This window comes from Neoarius graeffei, chromosome 4 (genome assembly GCF_027579695.1).
Source record: "Neoarius graeffei isolate fNeoGra1 chromosome 4, fNeoGra1.pri, whole genome shotgun sequence".
NCBI classification, from domain to species: domain Eukaryota; kingdom Metazoa; phylum Chordata; class Actinopteri; order Siluriformes; family Ariidae; genus Neoarius; species Neoarius graeffei.
Window position 1 is genome coordinate 54,531,091 of NC_083572.1, and position 25,795 is coordinate 54,556,885.

The window sequence follows — 25,795 nt, forward strand, 5'->3', positions numbered from 1 at the left end:
ATCAGAGCAAACTGTTCATTTAGTATTCATGTATTTTAGTGATTTTTAAGTCACTGTCCATTTAATCCAGAGGGAGAGAAACATCACAGCAACGCGACAAGCAATGCGAACTTTGTTGTGTTAGTGTTCGTGTATTTAGTCAGAGAGATAGGAAGATGAATTTACTATCTCTGGTTTAGTGTTCGTTTTCATTTAGTGTTATTCATTTGATATCATCGGATGTTATTGAGCTGTTAGCCTATTGTTACCTTAATTTTGTGATGTTTCATGATTAAAAAAAAAAAACATCCCCCCTTCTGGTTTTTTGACAAATCGCACCCTGTATATACACACACACATATATATATATATATATATATATATATATATATATATATATATATATATATATAAAACAATAAAATTTCTCAGTTGTAACATTTGATATGTTGTCTTTGGACTATTTTCAATGAATTACATGGCTTACATGATTTTAAAATCATTGCATTCTGTTTTTATTTGCATTTTACATCATGTCCCAACATTTTTAGAATTGGGGTTTTAGGTTTTATTTTTGGATGATGGATTTTTTACCTTTTCCAATGGTACTCATGAATGTTTCATCAAGCACCTCCAATGTTACCTTTTTGCAAGGGAGTAACTTTGATTTTGACATTGGTGGGGACACAAAAGTGATCCAAGGCAGAGCTTCCGAAAGGTGGTTTTTTTTTTTTCCATTAGCAATCATAATTTCATGTTATGCAGATCTTATAGGTTAACAAGGACAGTTATGGCCTAATGGTTAGGGAGTTGGTCTTTGGATCCCAGGGTTGCAGGTTCAAATCCCACCCTTACATCTCCATCCATGGCTGAAGTACCCTTGAGCAAGAGACCTAACCCAACATTGTTAGAATCTGATGATTTATTACTTTTACACCACACAATTCCTAATTTGTGTTTAAGCAGTCGTTCTGTCTCTTCCACAGAAATACATGAAAATAAGAATTAAAAACTTTAAGCATTTTTAGCATTAAATATTGTTTTTTTTTTTAAATTCAATATCTGTATTGTTTGACATTGGGGGGGGGGTGTCTCAAAATTTACTGACTGCCTTATTGAGACACTCATAAGTAGGTGCTACTGGTGGCATTTTCTATTCTGTAATTAAGCTCAAATTTAGTTAAAATGATATTTGGATATATAATTTAGTGATTCCCTATTATAGCATGATTATGATTACATTAGTATTGCATTTGTAGTATACCCCCCATTTTTTTGTCTTTTTGTTGCCCCTCCATTTTCCATATTATGTCTTTTTGTTGCCTGTTTGTGTTCGTAACGTGTGTTATGATGTTCACTGCAGATGTGCTTGTGACGTCTATGTTCATGCTGCAGTTACCAATATTCGTCAGTAGGTGGGAGTAAAGGACCATGGATTTGCTGTATCTAGCCTAGCCTAGTAGTAGTAGAAAGAGGTCTCTGTAAAACGGTGAACGCAGCAGACTCAGCGGCTGTCATGCTGTTGATTCTGAAATGCAAGTCGCACATCTGCATGGCCTACATCTGACTACTTACATTCTGTAAAACCATTAGGTCTATAAATTTAACATTCATTCATCGAGGATATTATCTAACACCAAGTTACATTGCTCCAGCATTCCTTTTCTCTGCAGCTATGCAGTAGCCTAGCTCTGATGCGTCCTGTCACGTTGCTAAACCTGCCTAAGGAGCCGCAGCAATACTTTTATGAAGGGTTTCCATACATCAAAAGGATTTTGTTGAGTTTTTAAAGCTCGACAGAAACCCTGCACTTACATTCTTGACTTTGAAGAAGAATGAACGAATGTCTCATTTCTTGGGAGGGGGGCCGTCATCCATGATACTCAAGTCAGCATGCGAGTCGTAGGGCAAGCATGCATGGACATCGAAGTCCAGCTCAATTTGTAGGCTGACGGAGAGTGGGGGGTGCGTAGGGTAGGTCAGGTGTGTACGTGTGAGATACGGGGGGTTGATGGGCGGGTAGTCACGGCTGCTGTGGGAAGTGTGCTGCTTTTACAGCAGATGGAGTGACAGCTGGGATAGCCAACCATGTAAGTTAGTGAGAAACAGGTAGCTAATCAGAGAATGTATATCTACGTTAGAGGGGGGATTATTAGCAGTGTCATACATTTAACCCTTTGTGTGCCATATAATCATTGCTCAGGTTAGGACATCGGTTTTATTGATCGTGATTACACAGTAGCGGCTGAATATTGGTAGGGACATGTCCCTAGCGTCCCTACCCAAAATTACGCCCTAGCCTTTTTGTGATTATGGAAACAGTTAAAGAAATGCTTGAGTTTGGGAACGACATCTCAAGATTTAGTCTGCACTGGTTCAACACTGTAGTATCATGATATGCCCCTGAAGTTAAAATCTTTAGCAACCTTTCGCAACTGAGCCACCCTGAAATATCTGTATACTCAATATCAGATTTTTTTACTCAGTAGACTGAACTGACTGAAGTTTCTCTGAAGCTTCTCCAAACGTATATCTGCGTCACAAAGAGATGTGTTAGTTCTTGGCATTTTAAAATCCAGTGAGTCATTAGACCCCTTCAGGGTCTCACTACTCTTCCGTGCTCGACCAGCCGGTTCACCTGCAGCAGTGTCTACAGCATTGCTTGTGCCCTCCGTTGCATCATCTACACTAGTCAGCCTAAGTGTGATACCCAGCATCACTACCTTGCTCCTGAGTGCATCATTACCAACCCCCTTGATGTTTAGTGGAGATACTGTGAAAATGCCACTGCTTTCATAGCCAGCAATTGTCATAGCCAGTTGATTTTTTTTTAAACCACTGCTTATATTTATTTTATAGAGCCAGGGCTCAACATTAACTTTTTAATCCACTTGTCCAGTTGGACAAGCAGCAAGATTTTTCACTTGTCCTGACCATGTATTAACTTGTCCTGACCATAACCTTTTTACTCATATTACTATGTATTTACTAGTTCAGTAAAAGGAAAGTGATTAACAAAGTTTACCAAAAAGCAGGTATAGTTATGATAATCATTATGCTTTAATGGTTTATAATTTTTCAAAAAACCTCAAACTTTAATTGTAACAATAAACAAAAACTAGACTGCATTTCCACAGAGAAAATGCAAAGTGTGCTTGCTGAGCTGTAGCAGAACAGCTAGTATGCTAGCATGCTAAAAGCTAGCAGGCCAACATGCTAATGCCAACATGCTAACAACTAGCATGCTAACAGTTAGCATACTAACATGCTAACAGCATACTAACATGCTAAAACCTAGCATGTTAACATGTTAATGCTAACATGCTAATTGATAACATGCTAATAGATAACATGCTAACAGCTAACATTCTAACATGCTAATGATTAACATGTTATTTGTTAAAATTCTAACACTTTAATTAAGGCTAATATGCTGACAGCTATCATGCTAACAGCTAACAGGCTAACATGCTAATGGCTAGTATGTTAACTTTTAGCATGCTGACATGCTGAGGGTGACATGCTAACAGCTAACATGCTAACATTTAGCATGCTAACATGCTCAGGTGAACTCGCTAACAGCAAACATGCGAACTCTGCATGCTACTTTGCTAATCCTAACATGTTAACAGCTCTCATTATAACATGCTAATGGTGAACATACTAACAACTCATGAGCTAACAGCAGGCATGATATCGTAATGGGTAACATGCTAACATGGTAACACGTGAATGCTTATATGCTAATTGCTATCGTGTGTGCCTGTAAGTATTCCTAATAAAGTGGCCATTGAGTTGAAGTTGATTTGCTGTCAAAGTCTCAAATGAGCAGATCCTTGCCAAATGCATCATCACCTATGGGGGAAGGGAGGAATGACTCAGTCATGCTTCCATTGATTAGCGGCAAAATGGAGAAAAAATGGATGGATGAAAGGCAAGACAAAGATGAGTGTGGGTCAGAACCGATATCATGTGTGTGATGGGTGATTTGGCCTGAGGTGCCATATGAAGTTTGGTGGATGTGTGGTTAACTGTTACTGAGCAAAACTCCATTCATTTGAATGGGGCCAAAAATCAATGGAAGCCTATGGAGGTAAAAAGACATGCGTGAATACCAAGGAAAAGATGAGTGCAGGTCTCAGATGAGGGGATGGATTTGTGTGGGGACTTGGCCTGAGGCATCAAGTGAAGTTTCTTGAAGTTTGATCACTTGGTTAAAAAAATTGATGGAGAGTGAAAGTTTTTCTCCTGAAACACCATTCATTTTCAATGGGGCCAAAAATCAATGCAAGCCTATGGAGGAAAAAGGGATGAGCAAAAAGAAAGGAAAAATATGAGTGCAGGTCAGAACCGATTGCATGTATGTGTCAGGGGAGTTGGCCAGAAGTATCACATGAGGTTTGGTGCATCTGTGATGGAGCATGTCCGAGTAGGACGATTCGATTCATGAGCCCTATTCATTCTCTATGGGAAAAAAAACAAAAGAAAAATGACAAGAACAAAAGAACGGGCACGTTGATCCAAAAGCTGTATACAAGCACACTATACCACTTCGGGCCAGATGTCTCAGAGTTGGAACGGTGTCTCTATCTCAAACGCCCTAGGAGGAGTAGTGGATCCAAAAAATGTGTCGGAATAAGGCAGAATAAGTAAACTTAAGAAGAAATATAGCTGCAAGCAGCAATGCGGGGCCAAGCAGGGATTGCTAAGAGATTGATGTTATGTTGGAGAGATGGTCATAACTTGTGCTGACCTTGAAATTTTTAAATGACCTTCTGGAGGGGTGTGGCTTTATGTCGTTAAGTTTGGTTGAGATATGTCAAAGGGCTGCCGTGATATGAGCTCACTTCCTGTTTGGCGTCTTCGCCACTAAATTTGATTGGCTGCTGTGCAGTGACAGTTTAATCAATCGCTCCAAAAAATAGACCCTATATGCAGCATAGTCTGAAGATGGTCCATGTTAATTTTCATGAAAAACAGTAAAAAAAAAATGTAGAAGTAGCATTTTATTCAATTTTAACAAAATCCAAAATGGCGGAAAATCTACCCAGGCGGAAAATGACGTCATATGGTGCATTGGAATCGGCTTGGCCCAAGGATTCCAGGGATACCAAGTTTTTGAGAATCGGATGTACGGTTCAAAAGTTATGAGCAAAAATGTATGTCAAACTTTGACCAGTTGGTGGCGCTAGCAAGTTTGAGGTGGCAACATGAAATTTACTGAGAAGAATCATGAAACTGTCCAGAATCAGTGTGCTAAATTTCATAACTTTTTACCATATGGTTCTATAGGCTGCCATAGACATCCTATACGGAAGAAAGATGCTTGAAATAATAATAAGAAGAAACCATAGAAACACTAGAGGTGCCTGCAGCTCCGCTGCTTGGCCCCTAACAAGCAGCCACATGCTAAGAGATTGATGTTATGTTGGAGAGATGGTCATAGCTTGTGCTGACCTTGAAATTTTTAAATGACCTTCAATGGGGCATCCAACAGTGTGATCAGGCATTGGAATTTTGTTTCTAACCAAAACACAACATGAGATATGAGCCAAAACACATTTTTACAAATTATAGCGCCCCCTATTGGTCAATTTGCACCAAATTTGGTGTGGACCTTTCTGGAGGGGTGTGGCTTTATGTCGTTAAGTTTGGTTGAGATATGTCAAAGGGCTGCTGAGAAATGAGCTCACTTCCTGTTTGGCGTCTTCGCCACTAAATTTGATTGGCTGCTGTGCAGTGACAGTTTTATCAATTGCTCCAAAAAATAGACTCTATATGCATCATAGTCTGAAGATGGTCCATGTCAATTTTCATGAAAAAGGGTAAAAAAATGTAGGAGAAATAGAATTTTATTCAAGTTTAACAAAATCCAAAATGGCGGAAAATCTACCCAGGCGGAAAATGACGTCATAAGGTGCATTGGAATCGGCTTGGCCCAAGGATTCCAGGGAGACCAAGTTTTTGAGAATTGGATGTACGGTTCAAAAGTTATGAGCAAAAATGTATGTCAAACTTTGACCAGTTGGTGGCGCTAGCGAGTTTGAGGTGGCAACATGAAATTTACTGAGAAAAATCATGAAACTGTCCAGAATCAGTGTGCTAAATTTCATAACTTTTTACCATACGGTTCTATAGGCTGCCATAGACATCCTATACGGAAGAAAGATGCTTGAAATAATAATAATAATAATAATAATAATAATAATAATAATAATAATAATAATAATAAAATATAGCTGCAAGCAGCAATGCGGGGCCAAGCAGCCACATGCTAAGAGATTGATGTTATGTTGGAGAGATGGTCATAACTTGTGCTGACCTTGAAATTTTTAAATGACCTTCAATGGGGCATCCAACAGTGTGATCAGGCATTGGAATTTTGTTTCTAACCAAAACACATGAGATATGAGCCAATACACATTTTTACAAATTATAGCGCCCCCTATTGGTCAATTTGCACCAAATATGGTGCAGACCCTTCTGGAGGGGTGTGGCTTTATGTCGTTAAGTTTGGTTGAGATATGTCAAAGGGCTGCCGTGATATGAGCTCACTTCCTGTTTGGCGTCTTCGCCACTAAATTTGATTGGCTGCTGTGCAGTGACAGTTTAATCAATCACTCCAAAAAATAGATTCTATATGCAGTATAGTCTGAAGATGGTCCATGTTAATTTTCATGAAAAACGGTCAAAAAAATGTAGAAGTAGCATTTTATTCAATTTTAACAAAATCCAAAATGGCGGAAAATCTACCCAGGCGGAAAATGACGTCATAGGGTGCATTGGAATCGGCTTGGCCCAAGGATTCCAGGGATACCAAGTTTTTGAGAATCGGATGTACGGTTCAAAAGTTATGAGCAAAAATGTATGTCAAACTTTGACCAGTTGGTGGCGCTAGCGAGTTTGAGGTGGCAACATGAAATTTACTGAGAAGAATCATGAAACTGTCCAGAATCAGTGTGCTAAATTTCATAACTTTTTACCATACGGTTCTATAGGCTGCCATAGACATCCTATACGGAAGAAAGATGCTTGAAATAATAATAATAATAATAATAATAATAATAAGAGGAAGAAACCACAGAAACACTAGAGGTGCCTGCAGCTCCTCTGCTTGGCCCCTAAATATAATAAGAAACCATAGAAACACTAGAGGTGCCTGCAGCTCCGCTGCTTGGCCCCTAACAATAGTGTGCTTGCCTTTGGCAAGCACACAGTGCTTGAGCAAGCACACTAACTATCCAGTGCCCCCTTATGGTGCATGCGTTACCCATTACCTGATGTGCAGTTTTAGGAGTTAGACTGACCCAAATTCAAACCTTCTGGTAGAAATAAAGTTAAATCTTAATTAATCCAGTAAAACTTGAAGTATAAATTAATTTAAAGAAATGAAACCGAAAGAAAACAAGTTGGACATGATAAGGGTGACAGAATCACATTACAAATGAAAACAAACCGTAATTAAGTTAGGCACTGTCGTAAAATTCCCATGAAATATTTTACGATAATGTGTCAAAAGAAAAATACAATAAATGTCCAAATGAAATGAAGATTTGCTATAGATATTTATTTTATTGAGGTATTTGATCACCATTTCTCCAATTTTGATTAATTCAAAGCCTAATAATCTATAATTAGATATTACAACATGGTTATTTTTACACATGCACGTGCTGTATCCTCAGCTTCCCCGGAATTTTGCACACAATAACATGGCCTGAGATGACTGAGATGACTGAATTAGTTTTGTTGAAATTTCATTGATGTAGCTCTTGAATAATTACTATTAAAATGGTGATTTTCAACAATCCCTAAAAGATGTGGTCTCTAAAAGATATAAAAGCATATCATTATTATATTGTCTGAGGTGGTTATGTGTAATACTTTGTTGAATAATTTTCTCTAGTCTTTAAACCAAATTAGATAGGCCTATATGTAGAAAATGTGACAGCAAAATATGTAGACGACTTATACTATTTATGCAAACTGCTTATTCCGATTATTGAACTCATATTTTTTATATTCTATGGCAACTTTAAGCAAGTCTTCAAGGAGTTTGCCGTTATCATGCAGCCTTAGCAGCTAGCCAGCTCATATAAATAATATGCACATGAACAAATGACACCTGTAAAAACCTCAACATGTCTTTAACAATCATTTACCCCGCCATGGGCAATGCTGAAGTCACTGTTACAAACAGTACAGCATGCAACGCTGTCATAATTTTTTACCCCCATTAGGCAAGGGTACCGTACACTTTCGTGTAGTCTGATGTATAGTGGGGTTTGCATTTTTGTTTTTGGGGCACTCTGCCATGACACTTCTGGTTACACTGAACTCTCTGTCCGGGAGAGAAGACGAAAAGCCCACCCACACAGAAAACTGATTGGTCTACTTAGCAAGCCAGAGCAATCAGGATGCTCTCTCTCTCTCAGGCACGCGCATTGTTGTTCTTTTGCTCTGGATTCCAGGGTATTGTATCTAATTTGCGGGGAGACGCTATAAATATATTGGAAGACTTCTAGAACATCCGGGAGAGTTGGGAATAATTCAACTTGTCCCATCAGACAGGCAGATACGGATTTGACCTGAATTTGTGTTTATGAAAATTTTATTGTTTCCCCACTACTGTTAAGATTACTGAAACGTCAAGTACTTAATACTGAGCAGCCAGGTTGTAATTTAGGACATTTTGGACCCAGAGGAATATATATATATATATATATATATATATATATATATATATATATATATATATATATTTTTTTTTTTAATTGTACTTGCGAGTTTAAATTGGGTGCAAGAGTTTACTCTGGGGAAGAAAAAAAACCATGTTCTTCAGAATTACTTAGCTTGATAAGTTTGCCAATGGTAGAATAGGAACAACTTCATCATTGATTTTTTTAAAGCATGCTCCACTAAATTACTGATGAAATTAATTTTTAAGAAAAAAGACAACTGTTTTATTCACTGTAAGTGCCAAAATAATGCAGTCTTACTGGCAACAGCAGTCTTCACTTTACACTGATTCTTCCGTCATGCATTCACAGCTATGTCAAGCCGTGTCAACACTGAAATACCACCTGAATTTGTCTTCATTTTCAGATATATTTACTGACAAAGTAAACTCAATAAACCCATGAGGCCCCTACCGGTTGTATTGCTATTTAAAACTTTAAGTCATGATAGATTAATAAGGAAATGAAGGGGGACACAGAAAAGTTTGAGAACTCACTCAGAAATGGCATGATCTCACTCACATACTCTCTCACACACTCACTCACTTTACACATAACCCTTCCTTCACGGGGGGACATGTTTCTGTGACTGAGGATCTGTGACATAATGTGGAGTTTCAATCTTGTGAGGCAAAAAAAGATGCAGAATCTCCTGCTGCCAAGTTCAAAATTGCTGCAAAAGTATTTTCCTTTACATTTTCCCCCCGATGTTAGTTTCAATGCCGTACAACTGTGTAATAATATTCCATAGTAATACACATTAGTGTATTCTTGGAAGCTATCCAAATATATCTTCATTAAAATATACTGCACTGGGCACTTGATTAACAGATCTCACTTGTGCTACTTAATAAATCCATATTTAAATAGTAAAACTAAGACTGCATACTTCATTCGCTTTAAGCTACAATGATACTATAAGCTACTGTGATAGCCATTCATTAATCTCAGTTTAATGTAGTTCAAAACTACCCATTCAAGAATGCAGAATTTTAAAAAAAGGTATTTTGTTAAAAGGTATGTGTTTTGTTTTGCATTTTGCCATCTGTTTATTCAAGCTGAAATGACAGGACTTAGGACAAAGCATGTATCAAATTCTGAAGAAGTACAGGACGTACCTGCTTCTACGGCTGTCACTGTGATGTTGTGCCAGCCTGCTGTCTCCCTGTCCAAGACCTTCCCCAGGGTGATTGCACCAGTCACTGCATCAATGTTGAAGATTTGCTCCTGATCTGTGCTCTGATCTATTGAATATCTAGACAGAGGGCAGGAGATGATGTCATTAGATGTATAAATTGAAAAAAAAAAGTTGTCAGTCTTAGCTTAATGTATTTTATAAATATTAAAATTTTATTTGAAATATTTATGGATTCATCATTTTAACATTATTTTGCCATTAGCATTTTATATATATATATATATATATATATATATATATATATATATATATAGAGAGAGAGAGAGAGAGAGAGAGAGAGAGAGAGAGAGAGAGAATCAAAAGTTTGGACACAAATACATCATAAGTTTTTTTTCTGTATTTTGATCATTTTCTACATTGTAGAATAATACTGAAGACATCAAAACTATGAAATAACATATAGGAGATATACAGAGTTATGTGGTAAGCAAAAGAACGTCAAAAAAATGTGTTTTATATTTTAGATTCTTCAAAGTGGCTACCATTTACCTTGATGATGCTTTGCACACTATTGGCGTTATCTTAACCAGCTTCATGAGGTAGTCACCTGAAAGGCTTTGCAATTAACAGGTGTGCCTTGTCAAAAATTAATTAGTGCAATTTCTTGCCTTCTTAACGTGTTTGAGATCAAACAGTAAATTGTAAATAATAAAAATACTATGGGGTGGCATGGTGGTGTCGTGGTTAGCGCTGTTGCCTCACAGCAAGAAGGTCCGGGTTAGAGCCCAGTGGCCGGCAAGGGCCTTTTTGTGCGGAGTTTGCATGTTCTCCCCGTGTCTGCGTGGGTTTCCTCCGGGTGCTCCGGTTTCCCCCACAGTCCAAAGACATGCAGGTTAGGTTAACTGGTGACTCTAAATTGACCGTAGGTGTGAATGTGAGTGTGAATGGTTGTCTGTGTCTATGTGTCAGCCCTGTGATGACCTGGCAACTTGTCCAGGGTGTACCCCGCCTTTCGCCCGTAGTCAGCTGGGATAGGCTCCAGCTTGCCTGCAATCCTGTAGAACAGGATAAAGTGGCTAGAGGTAATGAGATGAGATGAAAAATACTGTAAATAGCCCTATTCCACAACTGTATTAATCATGTGAAGAACCTCTCCACTAAGTAAAGAGGAACAGCAGTCCATCATTACTTTAAGACAAAGTAATGACGAAGGTGTCCCCAAACGTTTGACTGGTACTGTGTATATATAAACACCAGTCACCACAGAACAATTAAATAGTTGTTCATGTTATTGTTGTTTATATTTAACCTGAGCTTACTATGTTACATAGTATCTGTCAAAACTGGCAGAAACTCCAGTTCCAAGAATCTGCACCCTTCACTGGCTTCCAGTAAGCTACAGAATTGACTTTAAAGCATTGCTGCTGGTGTACAAATCTCTAAATGGTACAGGGCCCAATTACCTCTCTGATATGTTGCAGCGGCCTAACCCAATCAGATCTACCAGATCGCAACAGAAAAATGTACTATTAAAACCAGTTGTTAAAACAAAGTGTGGTGAAGCAGCTTTTAGCTACTATGCAGTACAGCTATGGAACCAACTGCCAGAGGACATTAAAAATGCTCCTGCTGTTGGCAGCTTCAAATCTAGGTTAAAGACCAAGCTGTTTTCAGATGCTTTCTGTTAAATAATTAATATTTTTACATTTTTTATAATCTTTACTTTCTCTGCATGTTTTAAATTTACTTTAACTTTATTCTATTTTATTCTGCTAGTTTTTTTTCCCTTTCACTTTCTTTTTCTCCTTTTTCTTTTTGGCATTTTAATATTTTATTTCTACTATTGTTTAATTCTTATTTTCTTTTAATTCTTTTAATTAATTATTTTAGAATAAAGATAAAATAATTTTATCTAATTTTATTTCTCTACTGTTTACTGTTTTTGTTTTTACTTCTGTAAAGCACATTGAACTGCCATTATGTATGAAATGTGCTATATAAATAAACTTGCCTTGCACCCACTTCCCAGTACAATCACTGTCTACCGATTGATCTCATTTGTTGGTCCTCTAGTTTCAAGCCCCTTTCACATCCATAAACCATTGTTGTATGAGGCCAAAACAGCATGGGATAGATAAATGTTTATTCCCACTGTATTTAACGAAATGCTATGGAGCATGAACCACCATGATGCATAGAGCATAGAGAACATATGAGATATGACATAATTTATGAGGTGGCAAGCCCACTGAAAAGCCCAGGCTGAAACATTAGCTACAACCCTGATTCCAAAAAAGTTGGGACAAAGTACAAATTGTAAATAAAAATGGAATGTTTTAGGGTTTTGCTGTGATTCGAACCTGGTTTGATAATCCAGCAAACCCCCACTAGGCCACCAGGGGGATGACTCAAGTGCAGAGGCGTGAGGCAGAAGTAGAAAAGTATCAAAAACAGTTTATTTACACTATGTACAATCCAAGGGAAAAAACAAAAAGAATAATCCAACGCTCAGAAGATAAACAAAAATAAAATATCCCAAGGTTCAAAGTCCAAAATCCAAATAAGAAAAAAGGCAAAAACTCAAACGCTCAGAAGATCAAAAAGGTAAAAAACAAAATCCACAAAGTCCAAATGAAAGAAGCAAAAACCAAGAATACAAAGACACAGGCAAGGTACATGGGACAGAGGGAACTAGCACTAACAGCATAACATAGGAAAAAGACTCCATGACAAGGGAACAAACAGAGGGGTATTTATACACAAACTAATTAAGGACAGGGCGGGGCAGGAAACAGGCAATAAGACAAAAACAAAACACAGAACACAGTGGTGACCTCTAGAGGCCCAAAACAAACATCACCAGAAAAGGAAATAACAGTGGCCTCTAGAGGCCAAAACAGTCCCAGTTCTAACAGAATGCAATAATTTACAAATCTCAAAAACTGATATTGTATTCACAATAGAACATAGACAACATATCAAATGTCGAAAGTGAGACATTTTGAAATTTCATGCCAAATATTGGCTCATTTGAAATTTCATGACAGCAACACATTTCAGAAAAGTTGGGACGGGGCAATAAGAGGCTGGAAAAGTTAAAGGTACAAAAAAGGAACAGCTGGAGGACCAAATTGCAACTCATTAGGTCAATTGGCAATAGGTCATTAACATGACTGGGTACAAAAAGAGCATCTTGGAGTGGCAGCGGCTCTCAAAAGTAAAGATGGGAAGAGGATCACCAATCCTGTGCCGACAAATAGTGGAGCAAGATCAGAAAGGAGTTCGACAGTGTAAAATTGCAGAGTTTGAACATATCATCATCTACAGTGCATAATATCATCAAAAGATTCAGAGAACCTGGAAGAATCTCTGTGCGTAAGGGTCAAGGCCGGAAAACCATACTGGGTGCGCATGATCTTCGGGCCCTTAGACGGCACTGCATCACATACAGGCATGCTTCTGTATTGGAAATCACAAAATGGGCTCAGGAATATTTCCAGAGAACATTATCTGTGAACACAATTCACCGTGCCATCCGCCGTTGCCAGCTAAAACTCTATAGTTCAAAGAAGAGGCCGTATCTAAACATGATCCAGAAGCGCAGACGTCTTCTCTGGGCCAAGGCTCATTTAAAATGGACTGTGGCAAAGTGGAAAACAGTTCTGTGGTCAGACGAATCAAAATTTGAAGTTCTTTATGGAAATCAGGGATGCCGTGTCATTCGGACTAAAGAGGAGAAGGACGACCCAAGTTGTTATCAGCGCTCAGTTCAGAAGCCTGCATCTCTGATGGTATGGGGTTGCATTAGTGTGTGTGGCATGGGCAGCTTACACATCTGGAAAGACACCATCAATGCTGAAAGGTATATCCAGGTTCTAGAGCAACACATGCTCCCATCCAGACAACGTCTCTTTCAGGGAAGACCTTGCATTTTCCAACATGACAATGCCAAACCACATACTGCATCAATTACAGCATCATGGCTGCGTAGAAGAATGGTCCGGGTACTGAACTGGCCAGCCTGCAGTCCAGATCTTTCACCCACAGAAAACATTTGGCGCATCATAAAATGGAAGATACAACAAAAAAGACCTAAGACATTTGAGCAACTAGAATCCTACATTAGACAAGAATGGGTCACCATTCCTATCCCTAAACTTGAGCAACTTGTCTCCTCAGTCCCCAGACATTTACAGACTGTTGTAAAGAGAAAAGGGGATGTCTCACAGTGGTAAACATGGCCTTGTCCCAACTTTTTTGAGATGTGTTGTTGTCATGAAATTTAAAACCACCTAATTTTTCTCTTTAAATGATACATTTTCTCAGTTTAAACATTTGATATGTCATCTACAATGGTGCTGGAAAGTTAGTGAACCCTTTAGAATTGTCTATATTTCTGCATAAATATGACCTAAAACATCATCAGATTTCCACACAAGTCCTAAAAGTAGATAAAGAGAACCCAGTTAAACAAATGAGACAAAATATTATACTTGGTCATTTATTTATTGAGGAAAATGATCCAATATTACATATCTGTGAGTGGCAAAAGTATGTGAACCTCTAGGATTAGCAGTTCATTTGAAGGTGAAATTAGAGTCAGGTGTTTTCAATCAGTGGGATGACAATCAGGTGTGAGTGGGCACCCTGTTTTATTTAAAGAACAGGGATCTATCAAAGTCTGATCTTCACAACATGTTTGTGGAACTGTATCATGGCACGAACAAAGGAGATTTCTGAGGACCTCAGAAAAAGCGTTGTTGATGCTCATCAGGCTGGAAAAGGTTACAAAACCATCTCTAAAGAGTTTGGACTCCACCAATCCACAGTCAGACAGATTGTGTACAAATGGAGGAAATTCAAGACCATTGTTCCCCTCCCCAGGAGTGGTCGACCAACAAAGATCACTCCAAGAGCAAGGCGTGTAATAGTCGGCAAGGTCACAAAGGACCCCAGGGTAACTTCTAAGCAACTGAAGGCCCCTCTCACATTGGCTAAAGTTAATGTTCATGAGTCCACCATCAGGAGAACACTGAACAACAATGGTGTGCATGGCAGGGTTGCAAGGAGAAAGCCACTGCTCTCCAAAAAGAACATTGCTGCTCGTCTGCAGTTTGCTAAAGATCACGTGGACAAGCCAGAAGGCTATTGCAAAAATGTTTTGTGGATGGATGACACCAAAATAGAACTTTTTGGTTTAAATGAGAAGCGTTATGTTTGGAGAAAGGAAAACACTGCATTCCAGCATAAGAACCTTATCCCATCTGTGAAACATGGTGGTGGTAGTATCATGGTTTGGGCCTGTTTTGCTGCATCTGGGCCAGGACGGCTTGCCATCATTGATGGAACAATGAATTCTGAATTATACCAGCGAATTCTAAAGGAAAATGTCAGAACATCTGTCCATGAACTGAATCTCAAGAGAAGGTGGGTCATGCAGCAAGACAACGACCCTAAGAACACAAGTCGTTCTACCAAAGAGTGGTTAAAGAAGAATAAAGTTAATGTTTTGGAATGGCCAAGTCAAAGTCCTGACCTTAATCCAATCAAAATGTTGTGGAAGGACCTGAAGCGAGCAGTTCATGTGAGGAAACCCACCAACATCCCAGAGTTGAAGCTGTTCTGTACGGAGGAATGGGCTAAAATTCCTCCAAGCCGGTGTGCAGGACTGATCAACAGTTACTGGAAACATTTAGTTGCAGTTATTGCTGCACAAGGGGGTCACACCAGATACTGAAAACAAAGGTTCACATACTTTTACCACTCACAGATATGTAATATTGGATCATTTTCCTCAATAAATAAATGACCAAGTATAATATTTTTTTCTCATTTGTTTAACTGGGTTCTCTTTATCTACTTTTAGGACTTGTATGAAAATCTGATGATGTTTTAGGTCATATTTATGCAGAAATATAGAAAATTATAAAGGGTTCACAAACTTTCAAGCACCACTGTATGTTCTATTCTGAATAAAATATGGAATTTTGAAACTTCCATATCATTGCATTCCGTTTTTATTTACAATTTGTACTTTGTCCCAACTTTTTTGGAATCGGGGTTGTAGTTAGCAACATGGCACCAGTCGAGCTGCATCATGTCTGTTGAGAAACTTCTCTTTCTGTTTTTGAACACTTGTTGTGTTTAAACAAAGGCTATTTTCTAACATTTTTGGTTATATCTGCCAGTGTTTTCTTTGCTTGTTTTGAGTTTGCAGCCAGTTGCTTTACATTGAGGCAATATGAGTATAACTACAGCATTTACATCACCACCAGCAATGTAACGAAAGGTTATTCCAGAGGTTCCAATTCCCACTGGAGCTATGGCAAAAAATTATTTTAAATATTACTAGGCCACTTGGGGATAAATTAATGTTTTAACTTTCCCATTCCCACTCCTCACCATTACAGCATAATAGCTGAAAATATATGCCCTCGCATTCCATACTTTAGTCCTTACTCATGGCTGGAATGAGCCATCAATTACAATAGCTTGTCAAAATGGGTTATGTATGGATTTAGTTTGTGAATTAGCCTGTTGTGGTGATTCTGTCTTTCTGGACTCTTTGATATCTTTATCTGACTTGATCTTCTTCTTCAAGAATGCTAATGGAGGTCTGGTTCCAGTAACACTACTGTTCCAGAGAGCTGAACCTCATCTACAAGTGTTCACAAACCTAGACCAGGTTTATCTCTCGTTGGATCACAAGTAAAATTGATATCGCCAAAGTCTGTGTCTGTACTGCAGACTTTAGACGTCCTCAGAGAATACCCCATTTATCCACAAATATGAAAAGTCAATCAGATTGGAATTTGTGCTTGCAGTCAGTGGGATTTCAGATGTTTAGTTTTTAGTCCATTTTAGCTATTTGTGCTTCTGCACAAGTTAATTTTTATTTTTTTATTTTTTTATGTTAAAACTGTCATTTCAGCCATGAATGATTCCAGAGCTCTTTGGAACTTCAATGAGCAATGATTTATCAAAAGGCTAGACATCCCTATAAGTCCTGTGTCCCCAATTCTACACATACAAGTTATCAGTGGAAGGTCATTAGGTCAGGAAAGATGACCCATGTTTCCCAACACCTGTCTCAACATCAGTGCTACTTAGCAGAAAGAAATTTCACTTGTTGTCAAATGACAAGTCATCATATTATGCTAGGCCTTCTACAACTCTGCAAACACATACCTACTGGAAGAACTTTGATATTGTCTGATCTTTGTGTCAAATCATGTCTAGAAAAACTACAACTCCTTGGAGCCTACACCTATATAGAAAGCTTTTCTGAATAAAGACCTGTTGAGATCCCAGTGCAATATCAATAACTAACAGGGGGTTTTAGGAAAGCAAATATGACAACACTTTCTTCACACTGTTTCTATGATTGCTCCATCATGCTGGTAAAGTGCTTTTAACCTCACCCCCCTGGGAGGTGGTCTGGGGGAATGTGATCCAGACATTCCAGAGGCTGATTTTTTTTTTTTAAATAGTTTTATATTTGGTTATAAAACTCATTGATAAACACATATTAATGCCAAGTAACTATCATATTTAAATGGGGAAGAGTCAGAGGTTCACAATGACATCAAACACAATAAAAGGAATTCTATCCACTCAGAAATTATTAGTTATTTGGCATAAATGGTATTCGATTAAACATAGGTGGAACACATTCCCATGAATTAAAATATTAATTGCCAGAATGGAAATTTGAAATGAAGGAAAGGTGAATAATGAAGATTGACACTTAGCTTAAGGCAGAAGAGCATCATCTGAGTGATGAGGAATAAAGTGTAGGTAGAATCGTTAGTAGGATTTAGATTTATATGCTTGACCCCCACTTAGTAAAAGGGTACTGAATCAAGGTTATTCCTATCATCACATAATTGGGATCATTAGAGGCTGAAGTGATTCGAGGGTTTTATTGTATTTCAGGTTTTAAATTGATGTTCCTATATGGTAATTCAAATTTGAATGAATTCCAGTGTTAGTCCCCTTAGGACATTGAAACAATCTGACATCAAAGAGACTGGTCATCAGCAATCAAAGAACAGGGAAAAAAAACCCAGAACAAAATAAAAACAAGGAGCCAATGTTGCCTTGGCCTGGTTATCTTTGGTAATTTCCCAGACATGTGTGAGTCACCCCAGGTCTTGATGAGTAATAACTTAATGAGTAAAAGAAAGAAATAACCAAAACCAAACCAAGTATGAAAAATAACAAACTAAAATAAAAGGAGAGTTGTGAGTTCAGTCCTCACTCCCACTTTCTATTGGGGAGTCTTGTCAGGAACTGTGCTTCACATGATGGTTGTTTAGTTATAGTGGACCTTTTTCTTACAGTTCTTTGGTCTCTTGGGAGGATTTTGTGTGAGAAAGTCCTTCAAGATTTGTAGAAGCTTTGCTTCATCTCCTTAGATTTGACTTGTAACTGTGACTTAGCCTTGGCCTCTTACATTACATTATAGGCATTTAGCAGATGCTCTTATCCAGAGTGATGTACAACATACCAGAGTGACCTGGGGAGCAGTTGGGGGTTAGCTGCCTTGCTCAAGGGCACTTCAACCACTCCTGCTGGTCCAGGGAATCAAACTGGTGACCTTTTGGTCTCAAATCTGCTTCTTTAACCACTGGGTCATGACTTCCCTTGGAGTAGCACTGCTTTTTGGATGGTCATTGTCTGAGGTCTGACTGTGAGATTGAGCTTGACAGAAATGGTTGTAGTAGGCCAAAGGGAGTTATTGTCAGCCTTGTTTGATGTCCAGGGCAATGGTTAGGCACTGTTCTGACTCAGGTTCAGAAAATTCTCAGATTGGGGCCTTAAGTAGCAGCATGGTGCTGGCTTTGACTCTGTTGGGTTGTCAATCAAGAAAGATACAGCCTTCTAGGCTTGGTGTACCCCTAATCAGGTAAAATCTGTCTTGGTTAGTTGTACGGTCCAGTCTTTGTAGGTGGAAGTCAATGTCCTATAAGTAGGCATGGATGTCATAGCTACCCGAAGTGCTGGTGTGAATGTGTTGATATTCCACCTTATCTAGCTCCTTGGTGGAGATTACTCCTTGCTGGAGACTACTCCTTGCTGTGGGGTCTGCTTGGGAAGGGTGACTTTTTCTGTTGTCATTCTCCATAAGACTTTTTGTATTTTGGAAGCTGGTCTCTGGGGACATGCTTCATGGCATGCCATTACAGTGGTTAGCCTCTTGGGCACTGGACAGCTGGCTTAGGCTGGTTGATAAGGTCTCCTGTTGAATTGGTGATGTTACTAGGTCATGACTTGTTAAGAACTCACATCTCACCTCACATTACTGTTTCAGGTTTATTTTCATCAGGTTAATTTCTTCAGTGGTGGCCTGATGTTTCTGCTGGGCATTGTAGAGATGTTCTTTGCAGCAGCTCAGTTCTTAGTTGAGATAATCTCTGTGTTTTCAGGCTTCTTCTAGCTGGATGGCTAGGGTCATTACCCAACAGCTTCTTTCTTTGAGTTCTGCAGTGGTCTCATCTAGATGTGTTTCAGTCTCTATGGGTCATGCTGTGAGGTCCTCCCTGACAGCCTTTGCCACCTGTTTATGGTGGTCTGCATCATTTCAGAGGTAAACAAGGGTTTTCTGTACCTTTTGAATTTTGTATCTCATAATAATAATAATAATAATAATAATAAGTTAAATTTAGCGGCACGGTGGTGTAGTGGTTAGCGCTGTCGCCTCACAGCAAGAAGGTCCGGGTTCGAGCCCCGTGGCCGGCAAGGGCCTTTCTGTGCGGAGTTTGCATGTTCTCCCCGTGTCCGCGTGGGTTTCCTCCGGGTGCTCCGGTTTCCCCCACAGTCCAAAGACATGCAGGTTAGGTTAACTGGTGACTCTAAATTGACCGTAGGTGTGAATGTGAGTGTGAATGGTTGTCTGTGTCTATGTGTCAGCCCTGCGATGACCTGGCGACTTGTCCAGGGTGTATCCCACCTTTCGCCCGTAGTCAGCTGGGATAGGCTCCAGCTTGCCTGCGACCCTGTAGAAGGATAAAGCGGCTAGAGATAATGAGATGAGTTAAATTTATATAGCACCTTTCAAGAAACCCAAGGACGCTTTACAATTATAGACAAAGAAAAAAATTAAAAAATCAAAATAATAATAAATAATAATAATAAAATAAATAAATAAATAAAAAGTAAAAATAAAAAGTAAAAAGTCCACCGAGTAGGGGTCAGGATGTAATTCCCGTGGTGTAGCAGCCACAATCCCACCAAAAGGCGCACGAAAACGAGTCCCACATCTCCAGCACCGCCGCTGTGACTTCGTCAACAACATCGCTCGAACACCACGCTATGGATCCACAAAGCGAGCAGAGAAGCTCCGCCACGCAGAGCGCTGGTGTGTCCCAAACCGACTGCACAGCCGCTGCGACGCCACCGAGTAACATCACTCAGAACATCATGCCAAGCACTAAAGCACAGAGCGCTGGACAACCACGATGTAAAATGAGCAACAGGCTCACTGCAGTCCATAGCTGGGAGCACAGGCATCACCCACAGCGAACCAAGGCCTGGAGGGAACCGACGCCCAAAACTGGGTCTGGAGCTACACCACAACCGGCGGACAAAAACACTCAAACAAACATCAAACTACACAAACACACAGAAAAAAATAAATAGAAAGATGAAAATAGAAAAATAAAATAAAAATAAAAAAGCTCTGGTGAGAAGCGGCAGCCAGAACGCGCACGACGTACTCTCAACCGGAAACGAAAACGGGGAAAAAAAAAAAGAAGAACAAGGCTTTATTTGGTCATGTGTACTGAAGCACAGTGAAATTCCTCCTCTGCATTTAACCCATCTGAAGCAGTGAACACACACATGCATACACAAGTGAGCGAGCGCACACACACACACACACACACACACACACACACACACACACACACACACACACAGAGCAGTGGGTAGCTATGCTACAGCACCCAGGAAGCAGTTGAGGATGCCTTGAGCAAGGGCACTTCAGCCATGATACAGAGGGAGGGGAAAGTGCTGTTCATTCACTAAATTCCCCTCACATTTTTCCTTCCAGGCCCACGAACTGAGCTAGCGACCCTTTGGGCCCAAGGCTGCTTCTATAACCTTCAGGCCATGGCTACCCCATGGTGGTAATTTCCAATTCTCTTTGTTGTTATTTTTCATGCTGTATTTTTTTATTCTAGCTGTGTGATGTGGCTTTGGGCTTGGGCCAGATTCTGCTGGCTTAGTGTTAGTAGCTGCTGGGTCAATGTATGGACCTTCTGCACCAGTCAAGTTGTGTTCTGCTTACTTATGTTTAGTTGAACTAGTATATTGGATGCATGGAAACCTGGGATCCTGGTCCGTCTCTTGTTCCCATATTTTCGGTCAGGTCCATTCATTGTGAATTCAGTGGTGTTCTGATCATGTGGGTCTGGTCCTTGTAATTGTTGCTTACTAAAATATCCAGGTAGAGAGTCAGTTCCCATGACACTTAGTCAGGCAGTGAAGTCCTCCTGGTGATTGAAGGAGCTGGCACTGTGGGTCTTGTTGGCACTCCTGTCCACTTGAATGATGTTTACGACTGTTTTTTACTTGGAGTGGGTTGTGACTGGGTTGGCAGACTCACACTTTACACCTGGTAGTTAGGTAACTCAAAAAGGGAAACAAAATGAGTTACAGTTGTTAAGTGGCTCAAAGAAAAGAAGGAAAATATGTAAACAAACAAAACAACAAAGTCTGTTTTTTATTTTGTGGATAGAGCGTGAGGCTTGTGCTAGAACATGGTACTAGCACTTTGAAAAGTGAAAGGAGTGGTATCTATGAGTCACTGAAAGAGTGTCAGCATGGAGAAGAAAAGTTATAGGAAAGAAGTGGTTAAAAGACAGTTGATTTAAAACACTTTAAATTCTATCACCACAATTGACTTGCTGCTGTACAGGTTGGGTCAAAGTGAACAATAGTGAAAGAGGAACATATAGTTAACTCTAAGTGAAGGTTCATAGATTATGATTGCAGGTTCTTAACCTATTTTTGGACAGCATGTGTAACTAACAAGCCTGTCTGGATTGTTATTCAATATACCTGTACTAGTTATAGGTGACCTGTAGGTATATGAAACATGACCCAAATTAAAAGAGATGTGTGCATAATTTAGTTAAACTGCATGTCTAAGTCTGACAAAGTCTCTGTGTCAATAAGAGGGAGATATTCAGGTGCATTCAGGTAGAACTCCTTAGACAAGTTAGCCTCACACACTCAATCTCAGCTGAACAGTCATGTAGCTCAGTTCCACTGTCAACAATCTTCAACACTGTCAGGTTCAAAGGTGTCCTGTATACACAAAGGGACTTTCAAAATTACACTCAAAACTCACTTAACCACTCGAAGAATTGGCATGGACAAAATTAGCAAAGTGCCCAATAAATGTGGTCACCCAACTGATTGAGAATCAGTAATGAAAAAGGAATCTGCATGGTGTTTAAAACAAAGGAGTTTGTTTTTTTCTTCTGAATGAGCAGTTTGACCCATTTGGGAGGGGGTCTGTATGAGGAGATTTTCCTATGCTCTGGCATGTCTGAGGGACCCATGAATTTGCAGGCTCAAAATAATATTTATAAATATTAATATTGGAGCATGGCTATGTTTTGATATTGCATAAACATACCCATTGTTTTCACAAGTTAGATTTACAGAACACATATAACCTAGTCAGAAATAGAGAGGGAGACAAATGAAAAACTGCATTCATTACCAACATTACATATGGCTTGGTAAGTGGCCCATCCATGGTCCAATGCTTTATTAATGATGTTCTTAGGGACATGTTGGACAAACATGCAATCAATAACATAGATTACATTTTCCTTGAGTCCTTATCCTTCTCTGAACATTCCAGGCACCTCACAGCAGTCTTTAAAAGACTCCTAGAAATTAATCTCTTAATTAATAAAATCTTTGTTAAGGAGGGAAGTGTGAATACTACAGGCAAAGAATCTTCTAAGCTACATCATCAGTTCTGAAGGTTCACTAGTGATGAGGCCTGTCATTTGTCATACTCATAGGTCCCTGTTTTTCAGCCATTTCAACTTCACCATTATGTGAACTGCATCAATTGTGGTCTGCTCATGATCTAAGACCAAAAAGGGGGTGAGGCAGTTTCTGGGGCTGGCTGGCTATAATAGGTGGTTCATGCCTAATTTTTCGGATGTCACCAGCATGGTGACTGACCTCACTAAAAAGGGGGCACTAGATCCCATCCAGTGGACAGATCCGTGCGAACAGGCTTTTGCTCAGGTTAAAGCGGTTTTGCATGGGGGCCTGCTGTTGCATTCGCCTGACTTTTCTCTCCCTTTGGTTCTGCAGACCAACTTGTCAGAGAGAGGGCTGGGGCAGTTTTGTCCAAGGTGCTGGAGGGGGACAAGCACCTGGTGCTGTACATCAGCCGCAAGCTCTTGATGTGAGTCTAAGAACAGCACCATTGAGAAGGAGTGTCTGGCCATTAAGTGGGTGGTCCTCACTCCCTGGTACTACCTGCTAGAATCCCTGTCCTGACCATGCCATGCTCCAGTCGCTCCATCACATGAAGGATGCCAACATGTGGATTACTCGTTGGTATCTTGCTCTTCAGCCCTTTAAATTTGGCGTGGTTCACAGGCTGGGGGTGCAGAGGGTGGTGGCAGATTACCTCTCCTGCCAGGGGGAAGTCAGTTGCAGACCGGATGGCTCCCTGGCTGGAGTTGTGTGGTCATGGTATGTGGCAGCTGGGGCGTGGTTGAGCATTGGCTGTGAATGGCAAGTAGTCAGGTGAACCAGCAGGTAACGTGATGTGATGAGTGACACCTGTGATTGATCACTGACTGTCTACTAACATGTGTCTTTTGTGTCTTTCATTAGCCAGTAATCAGAGAGAAAGCCATGCTACCAAGTGCTGTGCTTGTGTGTGTATATGTGTGAAGTAAATCACTGAAACGCGAAACAAAGAAAAATAAAAATGGACCTGGAACTGTCATGCTTGTCTCCCAGCTCCTAATTGCCCAAACCATGAAAGTGTTGCAACCACTTGGGATTCATCACCTACCAGCATCCCTTTGGTAACTGACTAAATAAAGAGGAGTGAACAAGTTTGGGAGAATACAGACAAGAGGATGGAGAATGTGGTAAAAAATTATAAAGAACAAGAAGGTCATCATTGTTGGAGAAACTATTATATTTGTATGGAGGAAAGTAATAAACCCAATTCTCATTACTTGGTCCATTCAGTATTGAGTAGAATTAAAGATGTCACATGTGAATTACAGCCTCCATCTAAATATCAAATTTTGACCTCTTTTCCTGTATCTTTGCTGAAACCCCACAGACTTAGTAGGCTGATAAAGGAGGTTCCCACAACACACCTGTAGCACAAATTAGGGGGGGGGGGGGGGGGGGGGTGTAGAGTTTGGGCTGCAGAAATGTGTATTTGCTGAAAATGATTATTTCTTGATGAGGAATTTGTTTTTCTCTGAATAAATTTATTTCAATTAAAGGTTGGATTTTTCAGATTTTTTTTTCTCAGTGTGAGATGAAGGTATTTCACCAAAAGTTGTTTTTTTTTCTCACCCTTTTGACTAATATTTACAAGCAGTGCCAGTAATCATGGAGGGCACTGTATTTTTTCCCCTTGTCTGTGGTGTTAAGGTTAAGGTCTGTAGTCAAATTAACCTGGCAAAGCCTCTCCCCCCCCAATTGGGTGCAAAAAGTGAGGGCTGTACAAGGATTAATAAACTACTAGAGCAGCACTGTAATGGTGGCAGCAATGAATTGTTAATTTTGCTATCTAAATTAGTATTATTTATGCTAACACTGACACTGTTAACCGAGGCCTACACTGAAAATATTTTTGTCAACTCAATCACAATGTACATGCAAAGGATATTATTTGGCTAATACATTTGTTAGTGTCTCCAAATAGTCAGTATTAACATCAGTAGTGTCAATAGGCATGAAGTAGAATAGGAAATACATATTTAAGTTTTAGCTTTTTTAGGCATGAACTACATATTTAATTTTCCTAGCGCTAACATACACATGGAATTCGAAGAATTTGATTAATGCTGATTTTTGATCACATAATTGATAGCTATCTCAGACAGATGCTCATTTTTTTCTGTCCTGCGGTTCTGAGACAGTCTCCCCTGCCTGTCAGTCACTGTGCAGAGGCAAATTGTATGAGAATAACACAAATAATCAGGACACAAAGCAGTTGAGTGCTTACTAGAGAATAAGACTAGGATTAAGGCAGATGCATGAACATATCTTATGGAAGCAATGACAGAGAAGGCTGATGCACTGGATGACTGCATGGGGATAGGGGGATTTTGAGAGAGTTTTGGATGTAAGGCACAGGACTGAAAGGAGGAGATGAACTCTTAGGTGAGTAAATCTACAGCAGGGAAATAGAATGTAAATGGACACATGGATTAGTACTTAGAAACACTGACTGATGTTGGGTATTATCTCAGTAAGCAGCTTACTAAATATATCTCGTATAAGGTGTCATGTGTCTTGTCAACAGTGGAAATATATCCTTATCTAAATGACCAGGGACAGGTCATAACACACACACACACACACACACACACACACACACACACACACACACACACACACACACAATTTTCAAAAATATGTATTTTGTTCACAAATAGGAAAATTTGAGCATCTCTAATAAATATAAGTAATATTAAAACATTACAGTAATAAGGGTTCACTTTAATAAAAAAAAATCAGTTAATAAATATAATTTAAATGATGTATCCTCTATAATAATCCATAAGAACTAATGACTAATAACTTTTAATAAGAAGGTCATAGAATTGGTAAAGATGCCTGGTATATACAGTTATATACTTGGTTTTTAATGTATTTAAGTCATACACTGTATTTCTCCATGAGATAAAGAGATGCAGGACAGAAAAGT

At 39.4% G+C, this 25,795-nt stretch overlaps 1 protein-coding gene across 1 annotated transcript in view; it reads right to left on the minus strand.

The window, feature by feature from the left end:
* The window catches only part of LOC132884591 (cadherin-22), a 186,844-nt gene that overhangs the window by 140,753 nt on the left and 20,296 nt on the right, over positions 1–25,795 (minus strand). The window contains exon 4 of the mRNA XM_060918441.1: positions 9,836–9,972. Coding sequence (XP_060774424.1) covers positions 9,836–9,972 — 137 coding nt within the window. The remainder of the gene's footprint in view (positions 1–9,835; positions 9,973–25,795) is intronic.